Source organism: Ammospiza nelsoni, chromosome 2 (genome assembly GCF_027579445.1).
Source record: "Ammospiza nelsoni isolate bAmmNel1 chromosome 2, bAmmNel1.pri, whole genome shotgun sequence".
NCBI lineage: Eukaryota > Metazoa > Chordata > Aves > Passeriformes > Passerellidae > Ammospiza > Ammospiza nelsoni.
Window position 1 is genome coordinate 74658126 of NC_080634.1, and position 11909 is coordinate 74670034.

Below are 11909 nucleotides of genomic sequence, written 5' to 3' on the forward strand. Positions count from 1 at the left end.
CTAAGGTGTTGTGGTTTCCCATCCTGGCCAAACTTATTTATTCAGTTTAGCACACTATACACACTATACAGTTAGTAATCTCTTTGTAGGTAAGTTAAGTGTTACATGGCAAACATCTTCCATTTGGAGTCATACAGGGAACATTTTTGTCATACAAAGAGGGGCTGAAAATTGATCCTCAGATTCCAATCAGAGAAACATTGACTGCAAGTTGAAAAGGATTATATTCAAATCTGATAGGTTCAACACATCCCTGAAAATAAGTACAAAATAGTTTTCAGTCTGGAATAGATGACAGAAAGGTTGATCTGTCATTCAAATGGAAAAGAACATGCAAAAATATTAGGCCATTTCTGAATAGGCAAATGTCCTAATTGATGTGTACACTTATAGTCTTTGTTGGATAAGGCTTTTTAAGTGCTGGGTTGGGTTTTATTTCTTTTAAAAAGCTTGGAGAGGCATCACTGCAGGCAATGCAATCAAGTTCCAGTGCTAAAAGTTTGTGGGAAATTTACTTGTAGCAGGAAGAAAAAGAAGGAAAGAGAAAGACAATTGTATTCTATGAAGCTGAAAATATAAGCTCAGTTTAAAACAAAAAAGTGTAATTAATTGTTTTAATGTGTTTATTTAGGGAACAGGTCTGTTCAAATGGGAGGTGAAAAATGGTAGTGTTGGTTACCTTGAGGTACCCTAGCAACAACATCATAGCTGCCACTTACACCGGTGTGCTTGACGAAGCACTGTTCTCGCACTCAATTAAACTCTCATCCTGACAGGAAAAAAATGGATCCACTTTGTTGCACGCTGTCAAACATGCTTTGCCTTCCACCCTCCATTATTCTAGCTAAGTAAAAATGTATCAAACCACTTGACTATGCCTGTCACTGAAAAAAAAATAAAAATATGACAATAAGGTTTTAACAAGAAAATTTATGAATATCTTTCCCAGCTTTCTGCAAACGTCAATAACATTAACAACACGTTTCCAGTTGTTCGAATATTCCAAGAAACTTCTAGGAATGGATGTCACATCCTTCTTTCTTATGTGATGCCGTTCTTATGTCATGATTTTATTTTTATAAGCAGACAATGATTTTCTTTAGCTGAAGAATGATCATATCATATCAAACCTTTGTCCTTTTTTGTTATGGCAGTGTACATTTTCCTCATAGTTGGAAAAATCACTATCTGAATGCAAGGCAGACCCCTCCCTTCTCATTATAAAGGCTCACTACATGGCAGCCCAGTAGGCAACGTGACGATAGGAAAGTGGACAGCGAGCCACATCCTGGAGATTCCTTAATATTGCCAAACCCCTTGCAGTGTTATACAGACTGCCACAGAGCACAGTTGTCCTTACAAAGCCAAAGGCATGACTCTCCCTTCTGAAGGAAGGCTAAATGGTAAAGGTCTCTTTAATCCTGCTGAGCGAGGCTCCCGTACAACTGTGTAACTGACTTGCTTTGACATCAATTTAGCTCACTCTTCCTTCTGATGCTTTGAGACTGCAAGGGAAAAGAATGTTTGCCACACTGTTGTCCTCAACATTCTGCCAAGTAACTGATAGCAGCTGAGCAAAGTGACATCTGTGCATGTGGCAATTGTCTTTAGTCTGAAGCTATTTCTCTTAAATCTAAGCCGGAGGGCTTGAATCACCATTTCCCCTCATCTTGCCAATTGCAGGGTGTTATTTTTACACACTTTTTTTTTTTTTTTTGTGGAAATAACTACTGAAATCAACGACACTGAAATAATAAATTCTGTTATCAAGTACTATTTACATTTGTATTCTGACTTTTTCCTTTACAATAATTTGAGATCTCTGAGAACTTGAAAAAGAACAATTTAATGTGTCTGATTCAGCATTCAAAGCTTTCTATTTCCATTAAATAAATTCAAATTTTAACTGCATTTAATTATTCTATATAGTAAATTTATTTGATTTTTTTCCCTGTGTGAAACTAAATTCTTTAAATGGAGACACTTAGTGTCATTTTAGTGCTCTAAGCCATCCCATCTGTCCCCCAGATGCTCCTCCAGATCCAGGCATGGGTTTCCATAGGTTCTATGCTCATGAAACACGTTTACATGTGCTTGAATATGCAAGTATATCTAAAATAACATCACAAAGCTCATTTAATGCAAAGTTATTGTACGCACATTTTCCCTTTTTTCTCACGCCTACCTAAACAAGCAATATTTGATATTGTCTTTCATAGTCTGGACTAAAGATAGAAATGAAACAAAATATGTTGTTGCCACATTTACTCTTCATAATCTTCCAAAATAGACAGGTTTTCTGATTAAATTATTCTTAGATATAGAAAGAAGAAATAATACTTCTCTAATAACTGGAATTTTGATTTTTGAAAGCCAGGTTTTACTTCCATAACAAATTAATAATACCTCAAAAATATTAATAAGGAAGTTGATTTGTTAACAGAGACAAAAGATGGTCAGATCCTCAACCTACAGAAATTAGTATAGCACCATAAAAGTTGTTATGTCTGTGCAAATTTGAAAGAACTGAGAATCTGACTTTCATATATAATATAGGAAATTTTTCTGTCAGAAACTTATGTAGAAGAATACGAAGAACTCTAATTTGTATATACAAATAGGTAAGACATGGACAGTATTTTGAACTAAAGAATATATATCTTTTCACTTTGAGTTTATCAATATTTCAATGCTAAATTTAGCATACATATCTATACATGTAGTAATTAAACTGATTTTTCACTTTACAAATAGGAATTAGAAAAAAAAAACAAACCCCATGCATAGTTTACAAAAGATTTGCTTGGAGGAAGATAGATGCAGGTCAGAAATTGTGTTTTGGCACCACATCAGTCATGCACAGAAATTGAATGACCTTACTGAACTCAGGATAAGATGCTTCTGTCCACATGGCAAGAGTGAGAATCATTGTGTTTAATTCCCAAGTAGTTTAAAACTTGTGCATGCAGAAGTTGCTGCCTTCTTTAAAAAGTGACCTTTAAGAAAAAGACATTTAAAAAACTCTTTATTTCTTTTTCATTAATAGAGAGCAGTTCCTTGATTAGCCTGAAAATTAGCCAGGAATAAGCTTTTTCTTTTCTTGTGAGTTGGAAAGAAAAAAATACAAAATTATACAGAATAAATAGTAAATATAAATCTAGCGAGAATTCATTGCAAAAATAAACCTGCAGTGTTCTATGTGTTTGTAACCTATTTTTCCCACAACGCTTTATTTTCTTCTAATTTCAGAAAATATATTTTTGTACAAATAGCTAAATACTATTATTCTTCCTCATGTGTGTATTGTTCTAGTTATTCTGTCTGAGTGTTGCTTTTGGTTAGGGTGGAGAAGGACCTGTATATGCACTTGGAAATTCCTAGCCACAGCAAACTCATTTCCTTCAAGAATATTTAAAGCCAGCACAGAAGTTATTTATATACATATGTATATATATATATATTTTTTTTTTTATAAAAAAACCCAAACTTATTAAACACAGTAACATATTTACAGCTGATTCTCAGTAGCTTTTCAAATTACCCAGGACTATGAGTTGAAACACCAGTGATGCACAATATCTTATAGCAGCAGCTCAAGAAAAGATTGTCCAAACTTAGGTAAAGCTATCAGATAGGGAAAGTAGCAAAAAGGCTTGCAGTTTTCATTGTTGAAGATGTTGGGTAAACATAGATGCATATTTTTCCTTCCACATACAGATACACAATTCAAATCAAGTTCTGTGTAGAGTACTTAAATATTTGCAGGCTCTGGGTGAATACACAAAAATATTTTATCTGTTTTCCTTTTTAACTGACATTTAGTATGACAACTTTTCAACTCCTTTCATATTTATTATAAAGGTATGTAAGGTGTAGTTGTAGACAGTGGTCATGTATGCAGTGCATGTACTAACCTAACATATACACTCTAAGGTTATAAATACAAACACAGGTGTTGGAATTTTCTTTTTTTTTTTTTTTTTTTTGGTCTTTTTGTTGTTTTAAAGGAATTTAATTAAATGGAGGGAAAAAAGAAGGGGTAAAGGAAATGAACTTTTTTTTCCATAGGTTGGGAAACAGAGAAGTGAATGGAGAGTGGCATATACACCTTTTCAAAATTATGAGGAATAGTGCAATAAGCAATCTTCCTCACACAGTTCAATCATACTAAATTCTTGCTTAACTTGGGGCTTGACATATTGTCTGCTCACAACCCCATGGCTTCCCACAGTGATCCCTGAGTTTTTCTTTGCTAGGATTACTGCTGTGCTTAAGTTCTGACTGTTGACATGTTTTTATAAGGCACTTTTATTTACAATGATTCCACCTTAAAGTAAAATCACAGAAACTCGGCCCCAGCCCCATGTATTATCACTTCACGTCTGCTGCTCCAGAACTTCCAGATAGTCAGGCTCAGCATGTAAATTAGCCTTGAGCTCAAAATACTCATTTTTAGTTTGTTCTAGAAAAACCTTTCTTGGCCTGGAGTACATGAGTGTCTCCATCAGCTTCAACTCTTCATGTGTTCCAGGATAACGAACTTCCATGTCAGGCTGGAGCTGGACAATATTTTTTCTTAGATATTCTGTGATCCCTAGTTGCTGCAGCTCTCTCTCTTTTTCAAGAATGTTTCTATACAAGCAGCTAGCATCCTGAAAAGACAGAAATTCCGCAGATTGGTCTGTAGCCTTGTATTTGACATTTGGACCTGTAAGTGGCGAACTGTTCTCTCTTTCCAGGAGACTTCTGCGAAGGTATTTGGAATCATTAGCTTCCTTCTCACTTCCCTCCTCCTGCTGCTGTTCGGTGTGCTTGGGACTGAAGGATGGGCTGTGGTACACCTGAACCATGGGGGTAACTATTCTTTGCTCATAGAGCGTGGCAGCCGGGCGCTCCGTGGTGTGGTGTGTTGTCTTGTGCCCATACATGCTGTACTGAAGGTGAACAGGGCTGCTGTCCCTCACTTGCTCATCCACTTGCTTCTTTTTGCATCTCCTGCGCCGGTGCAGAACAAGAACAACTATTCCTGCTGCACAAAACACAATAGTTATAAACACAATGAGCAGTCCTAATATTAGAACAGAAAGTGGGACAGCATCTGTAAGAGACCGCAGGATGGTGTCTGCGGTGTTGGCAGTAGGAGAAGAAGTTGTCACAACTACAAAACTGGCACGGGTCGGTAGAGCAGGGCTGTTTATTAAACCTGGACACAAGACTTCACTCTTTAGGGATTTCAATTCTTTTTTTGCTAAGTGCCCGGGAGATTTACAAAAAATATCACCCATCATGGTATTCTTACTCAATTTTTGTATCCATTTTTGCAGTCCAACTGAATCACATGTACAGTCCCAAGGGTTGTCTTCAAGTTCAATTTGTACCAGCATATCCAGTTCATCCAAGACATTGCTCACAGGCAAATGAGCAAATTGGTTTGTTTTCAGATTTAGTCTGGTGAGGGGAACACCTGAAAAGATATGGGGGGGCAAAGCCTGCAGAAGATTGTTATTTAGGTAGAGAACTTTCAGTTTTGGCATTACATTAAATGTCCCTGGCAAAACTTCTTTGATGGCATTATATTCAAGGTACAAGTACTCAAGGTGCTGAAGGCCAAGGAAGAGATTTTGACTTAGCTTTGTAAGGTGATTGCCATTGAGATATAGTTTCTGTAGTCTGGTCAGATTCATAAAGGAACCTTCCTCAAGGATTTCAATGCGATTGTTCCCCAGGTGAAGCATTTCCAGGCTGGCATAGTCCACAAGATCTGATTTCAATAATGTCTGAATGATGTTTCCAGCTAGGATAAGCTTTTTAGGATTTGGAGGAGGGGGTCCTAAATCAGACAAGCTTTCAATATTTCGCTCCTGGCAGTGCATAAGAACTCCTGAGAGCATATGGCTGGTGCAGTGACAAGGGACGGGACAAGAGATTCCTGGAAATGTAGTAGGCTTGGAAGTATGAAGCACTAAACTTGGTTCTTTAGTAGGAGCTTTCAGAAGAGGAATCACCTTAGTTGATAGATGATTATCATTGATAGAGGTGGTTACAACCAAGGGCAGTGACCCTGAAGGATCTTCAAGTTCATTAACAGGATGGGTGGGACAAAGAGATTCTTTTTTCAGCCGGCTTAATATGCTGCCTTTGATAACTGAAGGGCTATTGCATACAACATCACCTATTATGGACTGAGGAGGCATGTTTTCTAGCCATATCTTCAGCTGCAACAAATCACAGTTACAGGCCCATTTATTGTCTTCCAACTGAAGGTCTAGTATTCTTCCAATGTGCTCCAAAAAGCCAACATAGGGCAATGTCTGTAACTGGTTTCCACGCAGATCTAAATGGGTCAATGGCACAAAACGAAATATGTTTGGAGGAAGATACTCAATGGCATTATCATTCAAAATAAGCACTTTAAGCCTGTTGAGCTTGCTAAAGGCACTTGCTTCAATCACTGTGATGAAATTGTTGTCTGCTTGAAGAAACTCCAAATTTTCCAATCCATTAAATGTATCTTCTTTAAGTGTTTCCAAAGAATTGTGATTGATATGAAGTTGCTTAAGTAGGCTGAGACCATTGAAAGCCCCAGGCTCAATATCTGCTATATTGTTAAAACCAAGATGCAGAGAAATAGCATTAACAAGGCCAGCAAAATCATTCACATGTAACGTACTCAGACCATTGTTTAACAGATTAAGATGGAAAGGCCGTGATGGTGGGACGTTTATTTCTGATATCATCTTGATGTCTCTTTTGTCACAGTTGATAATCATGGTGTCATCCTTTTCTTCACAGGAACACAGACTCTGACAAGATCCTCTGACTGAAGAAAAAGAAGGCTGTGACTGGAAAGGATCGGATGCAACCACAATTGAGCATAAAACAAAAATCCAAAGCTTCATCTTGTCCAGCAGATTCTATTAAAAAAAAAAAAAAAAAGGAAATAAGTAATAGAGTCATGATTTCACAAGGTTTGGGTTGTTTGTTTGGGGGAGTTTTGTGGCTTTGTTTGCTGGAGTTGTTTTGTTGTTTTTTTTTTGTTTTGTTTTTTGTTTTTTTGGGGTTTTTTTTCTTTTTGTTTTTCTTTTCCCTGGCACAAATGAAAGAAAAAAACATTCCTAATCTTCATCACTGAGCTACTTCTCCTTCCAAGGGCTATCATATCATGCAAAACAATTGAATTATTTTCTAATTAGAGAATATAAATTTAGTTTGATGTACTGAATGAATAAACAGAGTCATAAGGGGAAATCTTCAGTACTTTCATGCTGATAGCCAAAGTAGGATGCAATCAGGAGTGTGTTGATTTTATTCATATACTGTATAGACTACCAGTGGAAAACAGTAATAGTTTACTGTTCCAAGAAACTTATATCAAAGCTAATATAATATTTTGAGCCATTGCTTTCTGTCACTATAGCACTGCAAATTTTAAGAGTACCTTGCTAAGATTAACTTAATGTTACCCAGCTGCTGAAGAGAAATAAGATTTGGTTTGGATCAGTAATGTGTTGCGAGCAAAAGCCCATTCTTGCAGGGTACAGGGAATCTCTCTACAGTTCTGCATTATGTATGGAAATCAAAGGGTATTTCCTCTGAAATCCTTGTACCCACAAACTGAAAAGGACATGGACAAAATAATCATCTCTCTTTGCTTAAATTTTAATGCATTTGTTGTAGTCTGTGGGTGAAAGTGGGGCCACAGCACAAAGTAGTGTAGCGTTTGCATGTAATGTACATACAAAAAAATTTGCGTACACAACATTAAAAAAGAGAACTGAGAATGCAGTGTGTGCCAGAAAAAACAAGCAAGCAAGGGCAAACTTTTTGAGATTAATATTAGACTCCTCCCAATGATAATAATCATCAATTTCCACAGTGAAATGTTTAAGGACCTGACTGTGCTTTACAAATTAAAAATTATCACCACTATCAGCTATATGTTATGTAATATAATTATCACCTTTCCATCTGATCTTAGACTTTGAAACACTTGATAAATGCATCATTACAATACAGCTATGGAGTTGCAAGTAAAATTTAGATGTTTAAATCAGTCATTTATTATTGGCTTGAATTAAGTTGCCCTATAGGCTATTAGAAGATTCTCTGTTTCTTTCTGTCAAGGCTGCCTAATTAGCAAGACCAATGGTAACTCTTGATACATAAGATAGAGGGAAATCACTGTTTATAATCTTTAGTTAAGTATTTCCACATTTCAAAAAAAGTAAATAATAACCAAAAAATCCCCTAAAATGCAATGGATTATTTAAAACTAGTAATGTTTATGGGGTGTGCTATTTATTTGAGTGCTGAACTAAGCAAGACCCTTAAGTAATCCATCTAATAAAGGTCAGAATCTTTCAAACTAGGCTATTGAAAGATGAAGTACAGAATGTCACTACACAACCAACAGTGTCAGTTTCTGAAAGATTAGAACGCTTTACAAGGATCAATTCAATACATGCATGAACATTTTTATAGTGTGGTCATATGATTTGGCATCTCATGAATGCATATTTTGAATATCATGCACCTTGGTTACTAGAAACACTATTTCTCAAGGCTTCCCTTAGAACAGATTGCAAAGCTTTACACATGCAAGCACTTAAATGCTGTGGCATGAGTATTACATACACACACAAAAAGAACAACAGCAAGTGTGTCCACAGTGAATTTTGTTTTTCTCCATGAGTAGCTTCTGATAAGTGAGAGTAGAAATACGAGTTTATAAGTAGTAAGTACAATTCAAAGTGTGAGAAAAATTGTCCTTAAAAATATGAGCTTTTATCTTTGTTTTAGTAGTTGCAATATAATTTTGTTGCCTCATATAACCCTCCTTGAACTCCAGCTGCCCATGTTTAATATATATGTCTTTAAGTCTGTTTTCCCAAGAAGTATTTGATAAGACACACCATGTCAAGATGTTATTTTAAAATATGCAGAATAATTCCAGGATCACATTATGCTAGAGACTTATCCTTGCTTTACATGCATCACTATCCTTTCCAGTGACCCAAGGTAAAAAATACAAGCTCTTGACACAGATGCCGGCTTCAAACCTATACTATGACTAATTCAACTTTATTTCTGTACGCTTTTTCTCATTAGAAATTCCAGTGTCAATCCGCATCAAATTCAAACAACACTTATAAGGTCCTTGAGCAAAATTAAACGAAGAAAGAAATCTTTAAGGCATGTTGCATTCTATTGCATATTGAGAAATTAGGTTACTAAAATGAAAGCTTTCCTCTCAGAGATGAAAGTAACAACATTTGTAACCAATTGGAAAACATTCACATTTTAATCATCGTCATACTTCTGTAAGCAGCACTGCCAGAACTCTCTCACAGACAAATATATACCCACACAATAAAAATTAATAGGAGAGTTTTATTCTTTTTCCTTTCTCCATTTTTTTTCCTAAACACTCAGAAACATGTAATGAAGTTCTCAGTGGGCTACTATTGTAAAATAAAAACTGCCCTCTTGTAACAGATGACTAACATTTAACTGAAAGAATTCACAATACAACAAAATGTAATTTGAAAGACTTTTCATGTGGTGAGGATTTTCAGCAAATTCCACATGTTAACTTAAGTTTTTTTTTATCTGCTTTCATGTAAGTCACTGCTGACTGCATACTGTAACTAAACTCTGTAGGAATTCTAAAAGACTAAAAATGTCACAGTTTTTTCTGAGGCAAAGTTGAATACTTCCAGAAGTAGTCACCTTACAGCAAAAGGCATCTCATGCTTGCTAAGTAATAATTGATTTGGTTTTAAAACATTGAAATAGCTTGTTTCGTTATGCTTGAGGGTTTATTTGTTTGATTTTCTTAATTTAGCTATATATTAAAAAAAAAAACAAACTATGTTGATGATTTTCAAACCCCCAAGCTAAGAATTAGTAATTTCTAAAAGCCTTTGGGATTTTTTATTAAATTCTTAAGGGAATTACACTCAGATGATGCATTTAAGACCATTTTTGCGCTTGAAATAAAACCAAACACCCATTCCTCTCCTTTAAGAGGTTCAAGAACAACATTCCCTTAATGCACATATTCTACACAGTAATCAGTTTGAATAAATGTCCCTGCAAACTGTTTAAAATACAGTATAAACTTCCATCATTTAACATAAAAGTTATGCAGAAAAATAAATGCAACTTTTACTGAGAAGTGAAATTCTCATGTGCTTAGCTAATTAGCTAACCGGAATCTTTCTTACCTGTACAGCAGCAACACCCCCCGGTACACTCAGTAATGCACAGTTGGAGCAGCTGTTTCCATGCAATGTAATTTTTCCCTCTGAAAAACGCACACTTTCTTCTGAGTTTCCCTTTGCTGCAAGCTCCGGTAATGCTACAGCTCCATAAAGTTAAAATCCTTGTTCAGAAGACAAAGTACAAAGCATTCGATTGAAAAAATCTTCCAGGCAGCTGTGCACGTCAGACCATCCTGTAAGCAGTTGTCCTTTTTCCTCAATTAAAATTCACAGCATACTTCACAGCTAGGCTGACTTTTCTGCATATAGTTAACTGTTTGCAAGCATTTGGATGCAGTACACAAACAAGATGCTCAGCAGAGCTTGACTTGATCACTTGGTTTGTCAGATTTTTAGATGCAAGCTGCTCCTGTGTTCTCTCTGTTCTTTCTAGTCTTTCTTGTTAGCTCAGTTTGTTATTAGTCAGATTGCCAGGGGCTGGGAGGTAGGCGTAAATAAAGAGACTTCTTGGCTTTTGACTCAGCCTTTAAGCCCTTCCCCACCAGAGAGCTTTAATCTGCCAATGTCATTTAATACAAGATACAGCTCCACCTTGAGACAGATCAGCTCCTCCTCCTGCAATTTCTCTCACCTCTTTTTCCCCTTATCTAAGTGAGCCTCAGAAAGTAAAATTCAGCTAAATATCTTCTAGATTGCTTAAGGGCTGTTAATACCCAATTTTGCAAAAAAACAGTAAACATCCACTGCAGCTCGTGCAGTTTGTGCTCTTGGGCAGTCCTTGCATTTAGTTTGTATCTGCAAATGCTTGCTTTAGAAACCTGAAAGCATTCCAGCCCAAATACACTCCACAAATCACACCACAGGGGAAACTTTGTCCTCTGGAAAATATGTCTATCACGTTGAAGTGCAGAATCATTCAAATATATAAATGAGACTGTAAAGATGTCAATCCAGTCCACTCAGTGTGAATGGGGTAGGGGTGAGTATGCACAGTTGTACATACTTTACTATGGAAAAATAAAATTATGGAATATTAGTGCTTCTGCTTGCACAATGACTGCCGTCAGCCCTTTTTTAAAACTGCCCATCCTGCTCTGTAGGAAGAAGACTGGGTTGATTGTAATTGTCTGTTTTACAGATGTTAGCACAGCATTGGTATCTGTCTGTGTGAGATTGCATTTTATTTCCATGAAACACTGCTTAGATAAAAAACGGTCTGGTTTGGGGGAGGGCATTTTTAAAGGCACGTATCATGCTTAAGGTATTATTTTCTCTGTGCTCATAAACAAATAATTAGCAGATACAGTACAGCCACTGGAAAATGCTTATTCCATGCAAGGAGGGCGTTCCTTATCCCTCCTGCACTGCATGGGATGGTTTTATAAGCAGCACATGCTACTTCCTTGTTCATCCCACTGCCACAGAGGCACAAAGCCTTTTGTGAGCAACAATAGATGTGGTGCTCCAGCATATTTGCCCTCTACAGCATAACATTTCTGGTTCGTTTTTCCGTGCCTTGGATTATTATACAGACTGTTTACTGCAGCCTCCAACCAGTCGGATTCCAGTAATTTCTTTTGCACTGATGGATCTCTAGGTGGCCTCATTGACCTCAAAAAGGCTATTGCAATTTACTGTTCCATGTGCTGAAGGCTATCAAGACCTTTTCCTATATTTTTGCTCACA

The 11909-nt window shown here is 36.5% G+C and overlaps 1 protein-coding gene across 1 annotated transcript; it reads right to left on the reverse strand.

Moving 5' to 3' along the window:
• Nucleotides 1-4376: 4376 nt before the first annotated feature.
• On the reverse strand, nucleotides 4377-10430 carry SLITRK6 (SLIT and NTRK like family member 6). The gene is made up of 2 exons (XM_059466449.1): nucleotides 10227-10430; nucleotides 4377-6914 (listed from the first exon to the last, which is right to left on the reverse strand). Exon 2 carries the CDS (start codon nucleotides 6897-6899, stop codon nucleotides 4377-4379), a length of 2523 nt encoding a protein of 840 aa, XP_059322432.1. The 5' UTR covers nucleotides 6900-6914; nucleotides 10227-10430.
• Nucleotides 10431-11909: the final 1479 nt, after the last annotated feature.

Coding starts and splice junctions, on each gene's coding strand:
- SLITRK6 (XM_059466449.1), bottom strand. CDS start 6,899: ATGAAGCTTTGGATTTTTGTTTTATGCTCAATTGTGGTTGCATCCGAT.